The 18797-nt window shown below is 61.2% G+C and overlaps 3 protein-coding genes and 2 long non-coding RNA genes across 5 annotated transcripts; all 5 read right to left on the minus strand.

The window, feature by feature from the left end:
• Nucleotides 1-1062: 1062 nt before the first annotated feature.
• LOC128791030 (uncharacterized) lies at nucleotides 1063-1910 on the minus strand. Its single transcript, XR_008431947.1, has 3 exons — nucleotides 1881-1910; nucleotides 1550-1606; nucleotides 1063-1284 (listed from the first exon to the last, which is right to left on the minus strand). It is a non-coding gene; the product is annotated as an uncharacterized LOC128791030 (long non-coding RNA).
• Nucleotides 1911-1959: 49 nt separating this feature from the next.
• Nucleotides 1960-2969, minus strand: LOC128790777 (uncharacterized). The gene is made up of 4 exons (XR_008431856.1): nucleotides 2922-2969; nucleotides 2645-2801; nucleotides 2384-2485; nucleotides 1960-1983 (listed from the first exon to the last, which is right to left on the minus strand). It is a non-coding gene; the product is annotated as an uncharacterized LOC128790777 (long non-coding RNA).
• Nucleotides 2970-3144: 175 nt separating this feature from the next.
• LOC128790647 (uncharacterized) lies at nucleotides 3145-7679 on the minus strand. Its single transcript, XM_053947582.1, has 10 exons — nucleotides 6053-7679; nucleotides 5715-5779; nucleotides 5455-5604; nucleotides 5123-5271; nucleotides 4668-4815; nucleotides 4373-4419; nucleotides 3997-4134; nucleotides 3620-3734; nucleotides 3309-3446; nucleotides 3145-3159 (listed from the first exon to the last, which is right to left on the minus strand). The coding sequence occupies exons 1-10, from the start codon at nucleotides 6603-6605 to the stop codon at nucleotides 3145-3147; spliced, it is 1518 nt and encodes a 505-aa protein (XP_053803557.1). The 5' UTR covers nucleotides 6606-7679.
• A 714-nt stretch (nucleotides 7680-8393) lies between these two features.
• On the minus strand, nucleotides 8394-15178 carry LOC128790857 (maestro heat-like repeat-containing protein family member 6). The gene is made up of 15 exons (XM_053947998.1): nucleotides 13474-15178; nucleotides 13141-13205; nucleotides 12881-13030; nucleotides 12549-12697; nucleotides 12094-12241; nucleotides 11658-11845; nucleotides 11422-11559; nucleotides 11045-11159; nucleotides 10734-10871; nucleotides 10346-10522; nucleotides 10069-10224; nucleotides 9806-9907; nucleotides 9302-9404; nucleotides 8970-9026; nucleotides 8394-8701 (listed from the first exon to the last, which is right to left on the minus strand). Exons 1-15 carry the CDS (start codon nucleotides 14024-14026, stop codon nucleotides 8502-8504), a joined length of 2439 nt encoding a protein of 812 aa, XP_053803973.1. The 5' UTR covers nucleotides 14027-15178; the 3' UTR covers nucleotides 8394-8501.
• A 611-nt stretch (nucleotides 15179-15789) lies between these two features.
• On the minus strand, nucleotides 15790-18762 carry LOC128790858 (uncharacterized). Its single transcript, XM_053947999.1, has 7 exons — nucleotides 18161-18762; nucleotides 17742-17912; nucleotides 17465-17620; nucleotides 17202-17303; nucleotides 16698-16800; nucleotides 16366-16422; nucleotides 15790-16097 (listed from the first exon to the last, which is right to left on the minus strand). The coding sequence occupies exons 1-7, from the start codon at nucleotides 18299-18301 to the stop codon at nucleotides 15898-15900; spliced, it is 930 nt and encodes a 309-aa protein (XP_053803974.1). The 5' UTR covers nucleotides 18302-18762; the 3' UTR covers nucleotides 15790-15897.
• Nucleotides 18763-18797: the final 35 nt, after the last annotated feature.

An 18797-nucleotide genomic window follows, 5' to 3' on the forward strand; every position in this document is an offset into this window, starting at 1 on the left:
CTTCCTAGGAGACAAGAATGTAAACATCTCTTGAGAAGAAAGTCTTTGCAAGCACGTACAGGAGCAACTACTAACCAATGAACTGAGTTGCAGAAAGTTACTAACCAATTAGAATGAAACACAATGCCTTCAGAAAGCCATATAAATATGAGCCATGAAGAGTAAAGATTGGCAATGGCTGATGAAGAAACATGTGTCTTGTCCGTCCCTACTGCGACAGCTGTAGGCAGGAGCACCCGGAGCAATTGGTGGCCACGCTTGGTATCTGTCAGAAGGCAGAAGCTGTTGCTCTTTCCTAGAATGATTTTTGCTTGGAAGTGATTATCTGCAGCACAAAAACACCATCCACTGTTGACTTCCAGAGGACAATTACATTCTTACAGAGTACTGTCAAGTGTGCTTGTGTTCTTCTGACGGTTTTTCTTGCTTTCTGGGAAAAAACATCAGCCCAACCTCTGATGGCCAATGCTGCGGCTGCTGCCTGTCTGGCTGTGGCCAGCAGCTGATGTCCAAACACAACCGGGGTGCCTTCTGGGCAAGGGAATGGACAGGCACGAGCAGCAAATTTCCCTGGTGAACCTGGGAGGAACCTGGGGAAGTGCAGAAGATTGGGATCGCTCTGGCATGAGAGAAGCCGTTCTGTGTCTCTGATGGTGCCAGCAGTGCCAGCAGTGTGAAGGGAGAGCCAAGAGAAGCGCCGGAAGCAGACACATCCTGCCACTGTCTGCTGTTCGATGGACATGGAACCCACTTGTTCCCACAGCTCCAGAAGACTTGACTCAGGAACAAAAACGTTCAGCAGGACCACCAAGAGCCAAGGGGCTTTTGGCCACTTTCCCTGGCACACCGCACGCTTGGGCTTTTGGCCACTTTCCCTCGCACACCGCACGCTTGGGCAACTTGCCGAGCGCAAGCAGCCTTCTTCCCCTCCTCCCCTTTTGGCCCAAAGACACCGAGAGAAAGCTCCTGGACCTCCTGGTATGACAACAGCCATTTTTAATCCTACAGCGGGGTGAAAGGAAGCGCTTGCAGAGGGGAGTTGTTCCCGCAGGCTCGGTGGCCCCAGCAGACGCAGCCTCGCGGATCAGTTCTCCACAGCGCTGCAGCAGGACAGCCAGCCACAGCGACGCAGGAAAGGCCATGACCTCCAGAGCCGGCGGAGTTGATCGTGCATATCCCGGGGGCGGGAGGAGGGAATGCTCTGTACAGCTAAATTGATGTACAGAGTTTGAAGTGCCAGGCATGAGATGGCAGGGCTGATGTCATCCATCATGTCCTGAAGGGCTGCAAGAGAGAGAAACAGAGCACAGTCAGAGCCCGCATCTGCGGGGACCTGGGGAGAGCCTCCTGACACGTCCATGCAGGCAGCTCTTGCCGTGGCCTGGAGGAAGCAGGAGACAAGAAGGACGAGCTGGAAGGTGCTGGCCACCAATCTGCCACAGGCCCCTGAAACGTCTGTGTGCTCTGCCCACGCTGCCTTTGGGGGCGCCGGGCCAGGGAACGCAGCTCCCAGCGGCAGCCCCCCTGAGAGCCCGCTGGCCTCACTCACCCCTGCAGATGATCCGGAACTCTTGCTGCTTCCCTCTCAGGTAGCGCCCGGCGAGCCCTTGGGAAGACAGAGCGTGACCTGGCTTCAGAGCCACAGCTGCCGCAAACGGGCGCTGCCAGCCCTGAGGCCACACGCCCTCCTGGCGCGGCAGCGCTCAGCCCGGGCCCCTGGCGCATCCTGCCGCCCAAGGGCACGGCTGCCGGAGGGCGGCAGCGGCGCCGAGGCCAGGCGGGGCTCCAGATGCCCGCGGCCGCAGGGCACGGCCGGGGTAGCAGGCGGGGCTGGGGCCGAGCTGCGATGGGGCGGGAAGGAGCCCGGGCTCGTGGCTCACCGATGAACCTGACGGCCGCCTCTCGCAGGGCTCCTGCGGGCTCTGCAGGTAGGGCAGCGCCAGGCGCAGGTGCTCGGCGCGCTCGGCTCCTGTCCTCTGCCAGCTGCAGAGAGGGGCAGGGCACGGAGGGAAGGGTTGGTGTGGGCCCTGGCCCTCGGCCGGGCGCTCCCTACGCCCGGCACTGCTCCCCCTGCCCACACAGCCCTGAGGCCCGGCCAGCAGCCGCAGGAGCCGGGCTCTGGACGGGGCGGAGGGCCCGGCGAGCCGCGGTGCCGCCCCGCGGCAGAGCCCGGCTGGGTCGGGGCTCCGTCAGCACCGGCCTCGGGGCCAGAGGAGCCTGGAGCCGAGCCCGCGCGGCCCAGGGAAGGGAGCGGCGTGTGGGGCGCAGGCCGGTGCCCCTGCGGCAGCACTGGGCAGGGGCCACAGCTGCCAGCCCCACAGACTGGGCACCGTGGGCAGGCGGCTTCTCCAGGCTGGGGCTGGGGCTTCCAGGCTCTCCTTACCAAGCACTCGGCAAAGCTCCACATCTGATCCGTCTTCACCAGGTGCTGAAGATCCCTTCTCTTCAGGAACTTGACTGCAGAAAGCAGCGTTTCCCGAGAGGCCTGCAGAGCAGCAGAGAGCCAGAGATGGCACGGCAGCCCGGGCACAGGACCCGCGCCCCTGTGCCAAGGCCGGGAGGAGGCTGGAGCCCATGAGGAGCCAGGGTGTGGGGAGACAGCTGAGCCCCCTCCATGGGGACAGCAGCGCCCAGGAGCCCTCACCTGTGCCACACGCTGGTTCTCATCATGGCAGTTGAAGAAGAGTGGGAGCAGGCTCTTGCTCACACGCTTCTTCAGGGGCTTTTTTTCCCTTGGCCACCACCAGCTTCATCAGCTCTTGGAAGAGGCGAACGGAGAGCAGCTGCACAAGGCTGTTGTCCTGTTGGAAAGGAAGCAAAGCCCCTCCACATCAGCTGCTTCAGGCCCCCTGTGCACAGGCCCAAGGCACCACGCTTCCAGGCAGCGCCCAGTGCCCGTGGCTGGGGGCACAGAGCCTTACATTGTCAAAGAGTTGCCAGAGCGCCTCAGCCAGCTGCAGGGCGACGGGCTGGCTATTGCGAGGTCTTTCTGCAAGAGCAGAAAGCCGAGTACAGCGACGGCCATCTCAACGATGTCTTCATCCGCGTCCCACAGTAGGTTCCCGAGGCTTTCCGTCAGGCTGTACATTCTTTTGTTCTGCGTGGAACACAAGGCTGGGCAACCCCACGCTGCTGCTGCAGGGCTCAGAGGCCCAAGGCCTGTCCCAAAGCACTCAGGCAGCTGAACAGCGACCCCGAGAGCTGGGAGCAGCTGCCACAGCTCCCAAAGCCCAGCCAAGCCCAAGGGGGGGGCTGCTTTCCCCAGCCCCACGCTGCCAGCACAGCTTCAGCTGCTGCCTCCTTCTCACCATCGAGGGGTCCTTGCTGAGCACCACGAGGCCTCTGAGCGCCAGACGACGCACCTGCCTGGACTTGCTCTGCAGGTGCCTCGTCATGATCTGCAGGACGTTTTCACCGCATTCATTCAAGTCCAGGCAGTCGAGGACCTGAAAGGCACAGAGCAGTGACGGGAGTGCCCAGCTGGCAGGAGCTGAGAAGCACGCAGGGCTGAGCCAAGGCAGCAGCACAGGGCGCGGGCACCGTCCCAGGCAGCTGGGGCTAGGAGAGGGCAGAGGGCTGGGAGGCAGCTCGGCGAGGCAGCGCTGGCCATCGGGCTCACCTCCACGAGGAACGCCAGGGCGGGCAGTTCCCAGTCCGAAATGTCTTGGCTGAGCAGGTCAAAGAGGCAGGATGCGATGCTGCAACACCAGATGATGGAGACACGGCGCATCTCCCTGGTGGGGAGAAAAAGGCACCACTGCTCCTGAGCTGGGCGGCCAAACCTCTCCCAGGGCTGACTGACAGAGCTCTGTTCTTCTCCCGAGCACCCCGTGGGCGCTTTGGGAGGCGGCTGTTCCGGGGCACCCTCCTCTCCCAGCCTTTTCCAGTCTCCTGATCCCTCCCTTGGTGACAAGGCCCTGCCGCCCATGACCACGGGGACCGGGTGGGGTGTTCCGGGCACAAAGGAGAGGGGCGGTGGGGAGAATGAGGTCTCACCTGGCCAGCAGACCCACTGCATAGTGGTGGCTATCGGCACAGAGCAGGGTGTCCCAGGCACACTTGCGTTCCATGGCTACCACCACGTGCTCATAGCGCATTCGGCAGAGCAGGGCCTTCAGGGTCTGCAGTGCAAAGCTGTGCGCAGAGCAAAGCCCAGATCACGCTGGGAGGCCTGGCTCCTGCCCTGGGAGCATGGGAGGGATGGGGAGACTGGGAGGACTGGGATGGAGCACCTGTTGGGGTTGGCGGCAAGGCCGTGTTGCTCCTGGCATCCCTTCCAGAAGGTATCAACCTCTTCTGAAATATCCAGCGTGCTGATGTAAGCTTGGAAGAGCAGACGCAGAAAGAGACTGGGGAAATACTCCAGCACTACAGGGGGCACCAGGTCAGATTGAAGACCCTCCACAGTGTCATGGTTGCCTGCAAGAAATAAAACACCCAGAGACAGCACTCAGTGCCAAGACATGCATGTGGCAGGGCCCCAGCGTGCGAGGGAGAGGCCAGGGGACACACAGGGGGAGCAGCCGGCCTGGTGCCCCAGAACCTTGCCCCTAAGCCAGGTTTCAGCCCAGTGCCTGAGGCAGGGAGATGCAGCTGGGGGCAGGAGAGAGAGCTAGCTGCTCGAGAAGTGGCCTGGGGGCTGGCAAAGGCCGGTTCCAGAAACTCACAGCCAGGGCAAAGACTCCTGTGCTGTCCCCATCGGAGGTGTACACGCTGTCCACTGGCCAGGCGCTCAGCACATGGAGGAGGATCTGCAGCGCCGGCTCCGCAGTCCTGCTCGAGGACATGATGGTGCCCCACATGGTCATGGCAGCTCTGTGGGGTCAGAGCTCTGTGTCAGGGGGGTCTCAGCCACAGCACCGTGGCCTGGGCAGCTGCAGGGGCCCGCGCTGGCCCTCAGCCCGCTGCCCCTGGCTGGTAGCAGCCAGCCAGCCCACGTGGGTACAGGCCCTGAGGGGCAGGGAGGGAGCATGGCAGCAGGCTCAGGAGCTGACACGCCACGACTGGAAAACAGAGGAGAGCCAGAGGGTCCCAGAACTCTCCGCCTGTCTGGCAGGGACAGGCTCTACAGGGTGAGGGGCCGGGGAGCCCTAAGCCCTCAAGGCAGGTGGGGATGCCATGCCTGTCACACGATGGGGCCCAGCGCAAGAGAGTGATCAGCACATCAGAGGGGTATTCCTTGGTCAGCTCCAGAAGGGCCTTGTCCAGCCTGTGCCCAGCAGACCCGTTGGCCGTGAGCCACCGGTGGATGTACCTCACCATGGCTGGCACCTGCAGAAGGCACGGGCAGACTTGGAGGGCTGCCAGAGCAGCAAGGTGCCCAGCTTCCCCTCAGAAGTGCTTCCCTTTCCACCACATTGGGCTGGGCCTCAAAGGCTGAGGGAGCCCAGCAGACCCAGCTTGAGGTGCCACACCATTCCTGGGGCAATCAAGCCCTAGCCCCAGGCTGCTTACTTGCTTTGGATTGGAGACACCCTTCTCCACAAGCAAATCCAGCATGGCAGCACTGGTCTCGGCACTGAAGAGGTGAAAGTTTGCCAAGACCCCGGTGCCCACACCTGTGGTCTCTTCCTGCCAAACGCACGTGATGAATTCACAGATCATCTGCAGGAGAAGGGCAGGAAGAGAAGGGAGAATGCATAGAGTGCTCCAACCACTGTGCTTGGCTGAGCAGTGACAGCAGGCCCAGCCCAGGTGGGGATGGCCACAGGTACCTGCGCTGTTCTGCGGAAGCAGCCACGGGCGGGTTTCTGTTCTTGTGTCCGGTCCTTGGCTGCATCTGGTAAAGAGCCAGTGCAGCCAGAGCTGCTGAGGGGCTGCAGGAGAGGCCGGAGAACACAGCCCAGCCCTGTGCTCCCCGGGCAGGGAGAGCCTCACGATACCCCAGGGATGGAGCACGGCTGCCCGGTGGTCCAGCCCCAGCCCAGCTTCTGTCCTATCCACGGGCATGTCCGATGGGATGGGATGGGATGGGATGGGATGGGATGGGATGGGATGGGATGGGGCCAGCTGGCTGCAGGCACCAGCCCCGTGGCCCAGCTCTGCCACTCACCCTCCTGCAGCAGCTGGAACTGCTCCAGCTCTTCAGGCTGCTGTGCTGAGGTAGCTCCAGCCTCCTCCTCTTCCTCCAGCCAGGCCAGCTTGGGCACGCTGGGAGGTGTCTGCTCCATGTCACTGGTGTTATGACTGCTTGCAGGAGAGATGCCTGGGAAGAGCTCCAGATGAGCAAGTGCTGCAGTTGTGCCTGGAAGGCACCTGCAACAGAGGAGCCTCGGGAAGGCTGGGAAAGCTACAGGAAACCAAGTCCTGTAGGCTGTCCTCGAGGGCACCAGCAAGAGAGAAGTCTCAGAAAAGAAACGGGACAGCAAGTCCTGCAGTCCGTTCTCGAGGGCACCGGCCGCAGGGATGGCAGATGCTTCGGAAATGCTCCGGGTCACCGAATCCTGCAGTCCGGCCTCGATGTCAACTGCACAGAAAACACCTTGGAAAAGCTCCGGGTCAGCAAGGAACGAGCTGGCTGTGTGGGGGCTCCTCACAGCACTGCTGCGTTCCGTCCTCTCCCGTTGTGTGCACCGAGGCGTTGCCGTGTCACCGCCAGCACCCATGTCACGACGTGTCACAAAGGGTCACCCTTGCGCACTCAGTCCCTTTCCCTTCCACGGTGACCATGGTGCACTGTGTCACAAAGAGCCCTAGGACACACCTCCACGTGCCCTGGGGACACCCCCAGCCCACCCAAACTGCCCCAGCTTGCAAGGAAGACCTTCCCCCAAGTGCTGAAGACACAACCCAACAGGAACTTCAGGAACGGCCCAAACAACAAGCAGCTGCTCCTCTGCTCTGTCTGCTCAGGGCAGCAGAATGAGCCCCCACAGCTGCCAACAGAGCTGAAGCAGGAAGGGCACCTGGAGCTTCTACAGAAGCTGCCAGGGCCTCTTTGGGACCAGTCCCGGTGCTGGGTGGCCCTCATACGCGCAGGGGTGTGACACAGACACCCTGGGACGTGTGGCCCAGAGCACGAATGCTGCTCTGACTCCTGGCGAGCGCTGACATCAGCAGGTGTGGCAGAGTCCCTGCCAAAGGAGACCAGCCGCCCCCCAAGCCCTGCCAATGCTGGTGCCTGTCTCCTGCCACAGAAAGCTGTGGCCCCGGGGGACTTCTGTGCCAGAGGGCAGCCAAAGCCAACGTGCGTTGGTGTCTGTGTGATCCTTTCTGCAGCTGGCTATTTGATTCATAGGGGTAAATCCTTACAAAAGAAAGGCCTTGTAAAAGCATGGCTCAGGCCTGCTTCTTCAGCTGGGTGCAGCTAACAGCTAGCCTGACAAGTTCCCATGAGAAAGGAATTGCACCTGTGAAAATGAAGGACTCATAATTGTGCGAAACATCTTCTTCCTAGGAGACAAGAATGTAAACATCTCTTAGAGAAGAAAGTCTTTGCAAGCACGTACAGGAGCAACTACTAACCAATGAACTGAGTTGCAGAAAGTTACTAACCAATTAGAATGAAACACAATGCCTTCAGAAAGCCATATAAATATGAGCCATGAAGAGTAAAGATTGGCAATGGCTGATGAAGAAACATGTGTCTTGTCCGTCCCTACTGCGACAGCTGTAGGCAGGAGCACCCGGAGCAATTGGTGGCCACGCTTGGTATCTGTCAGAAGGCAGAAGCTGTTGCTCTTTCCTAGAATGATTTTTGCTTGGAAGTGATTATCTGCAGCACAAAACCACCATCCACTGTTGACTTCCAGAGGACAATTACATTCTTACTGTATTTTGTCAATTGTATATTGACAGAGATACTGTCAAGTGTGCTTGTGTTCTTCTGACGGTTTTTCTTGCTTTCTGGGAAAAAACATCAGCCCAGCCTCTGATGGCCAATGCTGCGGCTGCTGCCTGTCTGGCTGTGGCCAGCAGCTGATGTCCAAACACAACCGGGTGCCTTCTGGGCAAGGGAATGGACAGGCACGAGCAGCAAATTTCCCTGGTGAACCTGGGAGGAACCTGGGGAAGTGCAGAAGATTGGGATCGCTCTGGCATGAGAGAAGCCGTTCTGTGTCTCTGATGGTGCCAGCAGTGCCAGCAGTGTGAAGGGAGAGCCAAGAGAAGCGCCGGAAGCAGACACATCCTGCCACTGTCTGCTGTTCGATGGACATGGAACCCACTTGTTCCCACAGCTCCAGAAGACTTGACTCAGGAACAAAAACGTTCAGCAGGACCACCAAAGGCCAAGGGGCTTTTGGCCACTTTCCCTGGCACACCGCACGCTTGGGCTTTTGGCCACTTTCCCTCGCACACCGCACGCTTGGGCAACTTGCCGAGCGCAAGCAGCCTTCTTCCCCTCCTCCCCTTTTGGCCCAAAGACACCGAGAGAAAGCTCCTGGACCTCCGGGTATGACAACAGCCATTTATTAATCCTACAGCGGGGTGAAAGGAAGCGCTTGCAGAGGGGAGTTGTTCCCCGCAGGCTCGGGTGGCCCCAGCAGACGCAGCCTCGCGGATCAGTTCTCCACAGCGCTGCAGCAGGACAGCCAGCCACAGCGACGCAGGAAAGGCCATGACCTCCAGAGCCGGCGGAGTTGATCGTGCATATCCCGGGGGCGGGAGGAGGGAATGCTCTGTACAGCTAAATTGATGTACAGAGTTTGAAGTGCCAGGCATGAGATGGCAGGGCTGATGTCATCCATCATGTCCTGAAGGGCTGCAAGAGAGAGAAACAGAGCCACAGTCAGAGCCCGCATCTGCGGGGACCTGGGGAGAGCCTCCTGACACGTCCATGCCAGGCAGCTCTTGCCATGGCCTGGAGGAAGCAGGAGACAAGAAGGACGAGCTGGAAGGTGCTGGCCACCAATCTGCCACAGGCCCCTGAAACGTCTGTGTGCTCTGCCCACGCTGCCTTTGGGGGCGCCGGGCCAGGGAACGCAGCTCCCAGCGGCAGCCCCCGCTGAGAGCCCGCTGGCCTCACTCACCCCTGCAGATGATCCGGAACTCTTGCTGCTTCCCTCTCAGGTAGCGCCCGGCGAGCCCTTGGGAAGACAGAGCGTGACCTGGCTTTAGAGCCACAGCTGCCGCAAACGGGCGCTGCCAGCCCTGAGGCCACACGCCCTCCTGGCGCGGCAGCGCTCAGCCCGGGCCCCTGGCGCATCCTGCCGCCCAAGGGCACGGCTGCCGGAGGGCGGCAGCGGCGCCGAGGCCAGGCGGGGCTCCAGATGCCCGCGGCCGCAGGGCACGGCCGGGGTAGCAGGCGGGGCTGGGGCCGAGCTGCGATGGGGCGGGGAAGGAGCCCGGGCTCGTGGCTCACCGATGAACCTGACGGCCGCCTCTCGCAGGGGCTCCTGCGGGCTCTGCAGGTAGGGCAGCGCCAGGCGCAGGTGCTCGGCCGCTCGGCTCCTGTCCTCTGCCAGCTGCAGAGAGGGGCAGGGCACGGAGGGAAGGGTTGGTGTGGGCCCTGGCCCTCGGCCGGGCGCTCCCTACGCCCGGCACTGCTCCCCCTGCCCACACAGCCCTGAGGCCCGGCCAGCAGCCGCAGGAGCCGGGCTCTGGACGGGGCGGAGGGCCCGGCGAGCCGCGGTGCCGCCCCGCGGCAGAGCCCGGCTGGGTCGGGGCTCCGTCAGCACCGGCCTCGGGGCCAGAGGAGCCTGGAGCCGAGCCCGCGCGGCCCAGGGAAGGGAGCGGCGTGTGGGGCGCAGGCCGGTGCCCCTGCGGGCAGCACTGGGCAGGGGCCACAGCTGCCAGCCCCACAGACTGGGCACCGTGGGCAGGCGGCTTCTCCAGGCTGGGGCTGGGGCTTCCAGGCTCTCCTTACCAAGCACTCGGCAAAGCTCCACATCTGATCCGTCTTCACCAGGTGCTGAAGATCCCTTCTCTTCAGGAACTTGACTGCAGAAAGCAGCGTTTCCCGAGAGGCCTGCAGAGCAGCAGAGAGCCAGAGATGGCACGGCAGCCCGGGGCACAGGACCCGCGCCCCTGTGCCAAGGCCGGGAGGAGGCTGGAGCCCATGAGGAGCCAGGGTGTGGGGAGACAGCTGAGCCCCCTCCCATGGGGACAGCAGCGCCCAGGAGCCCTCACCTGTGCCACACGCTGGTTCTCATCATGGCAGTTGAAGAAGAGTGGGAGCAGGCTCTTGCTCACACGCTTCTTCAGGGGCTTTTTTCCCTTGGCCACCACCAGCTTCATCAGCTCTTGGAAGAGGCGAACGGAGAGCAGCTGCACAAGGCTGTTGTCCTGTTGGAAAGGAAGCAAAGCCCCTCCACATCAGCTGCTTCAGGCCCCCCTGTGCACAGGCCCAAGGCACCACGCTTCCAGGCAGCGCCCAGTGCCCGTGGCTGGGGGCACAGAGCCTTACATTGTCAAAGAGTTGCCAGAGCGCCTCAGCCAGCTGCAGGGCGACGGGGCTGGCTATTGCGAGGTCTTTCTGCAAGAGCAGAAAGCCGAGTACAGCGACGGCCATCTCAACGATGTCTTCATCCGCGTCCCACAGTAGGTTCCCGAGGCTTTCCGTCAGGCTGTACATTCTTTTGTTCTGCGTGGAACACAAGGCTGGGCAACCCCACGCTGCTGCTGCAGGGCTCAGAGGCCCAAGGCCTGTCCCAAAGCACTCAGGCAGCTGAACAGCGACCCCGGAGAGCTGGGAGCAGCTGCCACAGCTCCCAAAGCCCAGCCAAGCCCAAGGGGGGGCTGCTTTCCCCAGCCCCACGCTGCCAGCACAGCTTCAGCTGCTGCCTCCTTCTCACCATCGAGGGGTCCTTGCTGAGCACCACGAGGCCTCTGAGCGCCAGACGACGCACCTGCCTGGACTTGCTCTGCAGGTGCCTCGTCATGATCTGCAGGACGTTTTCACCGCATTCATTCAAGTCCAGGCAGTCGAGGACCTGAAAGGCACAGAGCAGTGACGGGAGTGCCCAGCTGGCAGGAGCTGAGAAGCACGCAGGGCTGAGCCAAGGCAGCAGCACAGGGCGCGGGCACCGTCCCAGGCAGCTGGGGCTAGGAGAGGGCAGAGGGCTGGGAGGCAGCTCGGCGAGGCAGCGCTGGCCATCGGGCTCACCTCCACGAGGAACGCCAGGGCGGGCAGTTCCCAGTCCGAAATGTCTTGGCTGAGCAGGTCAAAGAGGCAGGATGCGATGCTGCAACACCAGATGATGGAGACACGGCGCATCTCCCTGGTGGGGAGAAAAAGGCACCACTGCTCCTGAGCTGGGCGGCCAAACCTCTCCCAGGGCTGACTGACAGAGCTCTGTTCTTCTCCCGAGCACCCCGTGGGCGCTTTGGGAGGCGGCTGTTCCGGGGCACCCTCCTCTCCCAGCCTTTTCCAGTCTCCTGATCCCTCCCTTGGTGACAAGGCCCTGCCGCCCATGACCACGGGGACCGGGTGGGGTGTTCCGGGCACAAAGGAGAGGGGCGGTGGGGAGAATGAGGTCTCACCTGGCCAGCAGACCCACTGCATAGTGGTGGCTATCGGCACAGAGCAGGGTGTCCCAGGCACACTTGCGTTCCATGGCTACCACCACGTGCTCATAGCGCATTCGGCAGAGCAGGGCCTTCAGGGTCTGCAGTGCAAAGCTGTGCGCAGAGCAAAGCCCAGATCACGCTGGGAGGCCTGGCTCCTGCCCTGGGAGCATGGGAGGGATGGGGAGACTGGGAGGACTGGGATGGAGCACCTGTTGGGGTTGGCGGCAAGGCCGTGTTGCTCCTGGCATCCCTTCCAGAAGGTATCAACCTCTTCTGAAATATCCAGCGTGCTGATGTAAGCTTGGAAGAGCAGACGCAGAAAGAGACTGGGGAAATACTCCAGCACTACAGGGGGGCACCAGGTCAGATTGAAGACCCTCCACAGTGTCATGGTTGCCTGCAAGAAATAAAACACCCAGAGACAGCACTCAGTGCCAAGACATGCATGTGGCAGGGCCCCAGCGTGCGAGGGAGAGGCCAGGGGACACACAGGGGGAGCAGCCGGCCTGGTGCCCCAGAACCTTGCCCCTAAGCCAGGTTTCAGCCCAGTGCCTGAGGCAGGGAGATGCAGCTGGGGGCAGGAGAGAGAGCTAGCTGCTCGAGAAGTGGCCTGGGGGCTGGCAAAGGCCGGTTCCAGAAACTCACAGCCAGGGCAAAGACTCCTGTGCTGTCCCCATCGGAGGTGTACACGCTGTCCACTGGCCAGGCGCTCAGCACATGGAGGAGGATCTGCAGCGCCGGCTCCGCAGTCCTGCTCGAGGACATGATGGTGCCCCACATGGTCATGGCAGCTCTGTGGGGTCAGAGCTCTGTGTCAGGGGGGTCTCAGCCACAGCACCGTGGCCTGGGCAGCTGCAGGGGCCCGCGCTGGCCCTCAGCCCGCTGCCCCTGGCTGGTAGCAGCCAGCCAGCCCACGTGGGTACAGGCCCTGAGGGGCAGGGAGGGAGCATGGCAGCAGGCTCAGGAGCTGACACGCCACGACTGGAAAACAGAGGAGAGCCAGAGGGTCCCAGAACTCTCCGCCTGTCTGGCAGGGACAGGCTCTACAGGGTGAGGGGCCGGGGAGCCCTAAGCCCTCAAGGCAGGTGGGGATGCCATGCCTGTCACACGATGGGGCCCAGCGCAAGAGAGTGATCAGCACATCAGAGGGGTATTCCTTGGTCAGCTCCAGAAGGGCCTTGTCCAGCCTGTGCCCAGCAGACCCGTTGGCCGTGAGCCACCGGTGGATGTACCTCACCATGGCTGGCACCTGCAGAAGGCACGGGCAGACTTGGAGGGCTGCCAGAGCAGCAAGGTGCCCAGCTTCCCCTCAGAAGTGCTTCCCTTTCCACCACATTGGGCTGGGCCTCAAAGGCTGAGGGAGCCCAGCAGACCCAGCTTGAGGTGCCACACCATTCCTGGGGCAATCAAGCCCTAGCCCCAGGCTGCTTACTTGCTTTGGATTGGAGACACCCTTCTCCACAAGCAAATCCAGCATGGCAGCACTGGTCTCGGCACTGAAGAGGTGAAAGTTTGCCAAGACCCCGGTGCCCACACCTGTGGTCTCTTCCTGCCAAACGCACGTGATGAATTCACAGATCATCTGCAGGAGAAGGGCAGGAAGAGAAGGGAGAATGCATAGAGTGCTCCAACCACTGTGCTTGGCTGAGCAGTGACAGCAGGCCCAGCCCAGGTGGGGATGGCCACAGGTACCTGCGCTGTTCTGCGGAAGCAGCCACGGGCGGGTTTCTGTTCTTGTGTCCGGTCCTTGGCTGCATCTGGTAAAGAGCCAGTGCAGCCAGAGCTGCTGAGGGGCTGCAGGAGAGGCCGGAGAACACAGCCCAGCCCTGTGCTCCCCGGGCAGGGAGAGCCTCACGATACCCCAGGGATGGAGCACGGCTGCCCGGTGGTCCAGCCCCAGCCCAGCTTCTGTCCTATCCACGGGCATGTCCGATGGGATGGGATGGGATGGGATGGGATGGGATGGGATGGGATGGGGCCAGCTGGCTGCAGGCACCAGCCCCGTGGCCCAGCTCTGCCACTCACCCTCCTGCAGCAGCTGGAACTGCTCCAGCTCTTCAGGCTGCTGTGCTGAGGTAGCTCCAGCCTCCTCCTCTTCCTCCAGCCAGGCCAGCTTGGGCACGCTGGGAGGTGTCTGCTCCATGTCACTGGTGTTATGACTGCTTGCAGGAGAGATGCCTGGGAAGAGCTCCAGATGAGCAAGTGCTGCAGTTGTGCCTGGAAGGCACCTGCAACAGAGGAGCCTCGGGAAGGCTGGGAAAGCTACAGGAAACCAAGTCCTGTAGGCTGTCCTCGAGGGCACCAGCAAGAGAGAAGTCTCAGAAAAGAAACGGGACAGCAAGTCCTGCAGTCCGTTCTCGAGGGCACCGGCCGCAGGGATGGCAGATGCTTCGGAAATGCTCCGGGTCACCAAATCCTGCAGTCCGGCCTCGATGTCAACTGCACAGAAAACACCTTGGAAAAGCTCCGGGTCAGCAAGGAACGAGCTGGCTGTGTGGGGGCTCCTCACAGCACTGCTGCGTTCCGTCCTCTCCCGTTGTGTGCACCGAGGCGTTGCCGTGTCACCGCCAGCACCCATGTCACGACGTGTCACAAAGGGTCACCCTTGCGCACTCAGTCCCTTTCCCTTCCACGGTGACCATGGTGCACTGTGTCACAAAGAGCCCTAGGACACACCTCCACGTGCCCTGGGGACACCCCCAGCCCACCCAAACTGCCCCAGCTTGCAAGGAAGACCTTCCCCCAAGTGCTGAAGACACAACCCAACAGGAACTTCAGGAACGGCCCAAACAACAAGCAGCTGCTCCTCTGCTCTGTCTGCTCAGGGCAGCAGAATGAGCCCCCACAGCTGCCAACGGAGCTGAAGCAGGAAGGGCACCTGGAGCTTCTACAGAAGCTGCCAGGGCCTCTTTGGGACCAGTCCCGGTGCTGGGTGGCCCTCATACGCGCAGGGGTGTGACACAGACACCCTGGGACGTGTGGCCCAGAGCACGAATGCTGCTCTGACTCCTGGCGAGCGCTGACATCAGCAGGTGTGGCAGAGTCCCTGCCAAAGGAGACCAGCCGCCCCCCAAGCCCTGCCAATGCTGGTGCCTGTCTCCTGCCACAGAAAGCTGTGGCCCCGGGGGACTTCTGTGCCAGAGGGCAGCCAAAGCCAACGTGCGTTGGTGTCTGTGTGATCCTTTCTGCAGCTGGCTATTTGATTCATAGGGGTAAATCCTTACAAAAGAAAGGCCTTGTAAAAGCATGGCTCAGGCCTGCTTCTTCAGCTGGGTGCAGCTAACAGCTAGCCTGACAAGTTCCCATGAGAAAGGAATTGCACCTGTGAAAATGAAGGACTCATAATTGTGCGAAACATCTTCTTCCTAGGAGACAAGAATGTAAACATCTCTTAGAGAAGAAAGTCTTTGCAAGCACGTACAGGAGCAACTACTAACCAATGAACTGAGTTGCAGAAAGTTACTAACCAATTAGAATGAAACACAATGCCTTCAGAAAGCCATATAAATATGAGCCATGAAGAGTAAAGATTGGCAATGGCTGATGAAGAAACATGTGTCTTGTCCGTCCCTACTGCGACAGCTGTAGGCAGGAGCACCCGGAGCAATTGGTGGCCACGCTTGGTATCTGTCAGAAGGCAGAAGCTGTTGCTCTTTCCTAGAATGATTTTTGCTTGGAAGTGATTATCTGCAGCACAAAAACACCATCCACTGTTGACTTCCAGAGGACAATTACATTCTTACAGAGATACTGTCAAGTGTGCTTGTGTTCTTCTGACGGTTTTTCTTGCTTTCTGGGAAAAAACATCAGCCCAACCTCTGATGGCCAATGCTGCGGCTGCTGCCTGTCTGGCTGTGGCCAGCAGCTGATGTCCAAACACAACCGGGTGCCTTCTGGGCAAGGGAATGGACAGGCACGAGCAGCAAATTTCCCTGGTGAACCTGGGAGGAACCTGGGGAAGTGCAGAAGATTGGGATCGCTCTGGCATGAGAGAAGCCGTTCTGTGTCTCTGATGGTGCCAGCAGTGCCAGCAGTGTGAAGGGAGAGCCAAGAGAAGCGCCGGAAGCAGACACATCCTGCCACTGTCTGCTGTTCGATGGACATGGAACCCACTTGTTCCCACAGCTCCAGAAGACTTGACTCAGGAACAAAAACGTTCAGCAGGACCACCAAAGGCCAAGGGGCTTTTGGCCACTTTCCCTGGCACACCGCACGCTTGGGCTTTTGGCCACTTTCCCTCGCACACCGCACGCTTGGGCAACTTGCCGAGCGCAAGCAGCCTTCTTCCCCTCCTCCCCTTTTGGCCCAAAGACACCGAGAGAAAGCTCCTGGACCTCCGGGTATGACAACAGCCATTTATTAATCCTACAGCGGGGTGAAAGGAAGCGCTTGCAGAGGGGAGTTGTTCCCCGCAGGCTCGGGTGGCCCCAGCAGACGCAGCCTCGCGGATCAGTTCTCCACAGCGCTGCAGCAGGACAGCCAGCCACAGCGACGCAGGAAAGGCCATGACCTCCAGAGCCGGCGGAGTTGATCGTGCATATCCCGGGGGCGGGAGGAGGGAATGCTCTGTACAGCTAAATTGATGTACAGAGTTTGAAGTGCCAGGCATGAGATGGCAGGGCTGATGTCATCCATCATGTCCTGAAGGGCTGCAAGAGAGAGAAACAGAGCCACAGTCAGAGCCCGCATCTGCGGGGACCTGGGGAGAGCCTCCTGACACGTCCATGCCAGGCAGCTCTTGCCGTGGCCTGGAGGAAGCAGGAGACAAGAAGGACGAGCTGGAAGGTGCTGGCCACCAATCTGCCACAGGCCCCTGAAACGTCTGTGTGCTCTGCCCACGCTGCCTTTGGGGGCGCCGGGCCAGGGAACGCAGCTCCCAGCGGCAGCCCCCGCTGAGAGCCCGCTGGCCTCACTCACCCCTGCAGATGATCCAGAACTCTTGCTGCTTCCCTCTCAGGTAGCGCCCGGCGAGCCCTTGGGAAGACAGAGCGTGACCTGGCTTCAGAGCCACAGCTGCCGCAAACGGGCGCTGCCAGCCCTGAGGCCACACGCCCTCCTGGCGCGGCAGCGCTCAGCCCGGGCCCCTGGCGCATCCTGCCGCCCAAGGGCACGGCTGCCGGAGGGCGGCAGCGGCGCCGAGGCCAGGCGGGGCTCCAGATGCCCGCGGCCGCAGGGCACGGCCGGGGTAGCAGGCGGGGCTGGGGCCGAGCTGCGATGGGGCGGGGAAGGAGCCCGGGCTCGTGGCTCACCGATGAACCTGACGGCCGCCTCTCGCAGGGGCTCCTGCGGGCTCTGCAGGTAGGGCAGCGCCAGGCGCAGGTGCTCGGCCGCTCGGCTCCTGTCCTCTGCCAGCTGCAGAGAGGGGCAGGGCACGGAGGGAAGGGTTGGTGTGGGCCCTGGCCCTCGGCCGGGCGCTCCCTACGCCCGGCACTGCTCCCCCTGCCCACACAGCCCTGAGGCCCGGCCAGCAGCCGCAGGAGCCGGGCTCTGGACGGGGCGGAGGGCCCGGCGAGCCGCGGTGCCGCCCCGCGGCAGAGCCCGGCTGGGTCGGGGCTCCGTCAGCACCGGCCTCGGGGCCAGAGGAGCCTGGAGCCGAGCCCGCGCGGCCCAGGGAAGGGAGCGGCGTGTGGGGCGCAGGCCGGTGCCCCTGCGGGCAGCACTGGGCAGGGGCCACAGCTGCCAGCCCCACAGACTGGGCACCGTGGGCAGGCGGCTTCTCCAGGCTGGGGCTGGGGCTTCCAGGCTCTCCTTACCAAGCACTCGGCAAAGCTCCACATCTGATCCGTCTTCACCAGGTGCTGAAGATCCCTTCTCTTCAGGAACTTGACTGCAGAAAGCAGCGTTTCCCGAGAGGCCTGCAGAGCAGCAGAGAGCCAGAGATGGCACGGCAGCCCGGGGCACAGGACCCGCGCCCCTGTGCCAAGGCCGGGAGGAGGCTGGAGCCCATGAGGAGCCAGGGTGTGGGGAGACAGCTGAGCCCCCTCCCATGGGGACAGCAGCGCCCAGGAGCCCTCACCTGTGCCACACGCTGGTTCTCATCATGGCAGTTGAAGAAGAGTGGGAGCAGGCTCTTGCTCACACGCTTCTTCAGGGGCTTTTTTCCCTTGGCCACCACCAGCTTCATCAGCTCTTGGAAGAGGCGAACGGAGAGCAGCTGCACAAGGCTGTTGTCCTGTTGGAAAGGAAGCAAAGCCCCTCCACATCAGCTGCTTCAGGCCCCCCTGTGCACAGGCCCAAGGCACCACGCTTCCAGGCAGCGCCCAGTGCCCGTGGCTGGGGGCACAGAGCCTTACATTGTCAAAGAGTTGCCAGAGCGCCTTCCAGAAGGTATCAACCTCTTCTGAAATATCCAGCGTGCTGATGTAAGCTTGGAAGAGCAGACGCAGAAAGAGACTGGGGAAATACTCCAGCACTACAGGGGGGCACCAGGTCAGATTGAAGACCCTCCACAGTGTCATGGTTGCCTGCAAGAAATAAAACACCCAGAGACAGCACTCAGTGCCAAGACATGCATGTGGCAGGGCCCCAGCGTGCGAGGGAGAGGCCAGGGGAGACACAGGGGGAGCAGCCGGCCTGGTGCCCCAGAACCTTGCCCCTAAGCCAGGTTTCAGCCCAGTGCCTGAGGCAGGGAGATGCAGCTGGGGGCAGGAGAGAGAGCTAGCTGCTCGAGAAGTGGCCTGGGGGCTGGCAAAGGCCGGTTCCAGAAACTCACAGCCAGGGCAAAGACTCCTGTGCTGTCCCCATCGGAGGTGTACACGCTGTCCACTGGCCAGGCGCTCAGCACATGGAGGAGGATCTGCAGCGCCGGCTCCGCAGTCCTGCTCGAGGACATGATGGTGCCCCACATGGTCATGGCAGCTCTGTGGGGTCAGAGCTCTGTGTCAGGGGGGTCTCAGCCAAATTTAGAGTTTACAAAATGGGAGTGCAGCTGGTTTAACTTCCTCCTGTCTATATGCAAGCTAGTCCCTGCTCTCAAGATCTTACATTTTTATTTTATATGAAATTAGATGAGAAGCCAAGGAATTTGGACAGTGGGAATGTGACAGTGATGTGTAATGTCCGTGCAATTTGGTATGGCTCTTTAACATGTAGGATACCTCAATTTTTAAAAATCTTGCTTTTGCATCTGTACTATAGGCAAGTTAGTCTCTGAAACGATTAAAATAGATTTCTAGCCCGGCTTAAAATTGAAAGATACAGCCATGCTCAGGACTTCAGAGAAAGAACATGTAAACAGTGAATATACTGGGTTAATAAGAGGTCTGAAAGTTCTAAACAGGATGCTGTTTGAGACACCTGTGATGCTCCTACCTAGAACATTCAAACCTGAACATTTGGTAGGACAGATG

This window comes from Vidua chalybeata, chromosome 7 (assembly GCF_026979565.1).
Source record: "Vidua chalybeata isolate OUT-0048 chromosome 7, bVidCha1 merged haplotype, whole genome shotgun sequence".
Taxonomy (NCBI): Eukaryota; Metazoa; Chordata; class Aves; order Passeriformes; family Viduidae; genus Vidua; species Vidua chalybeata.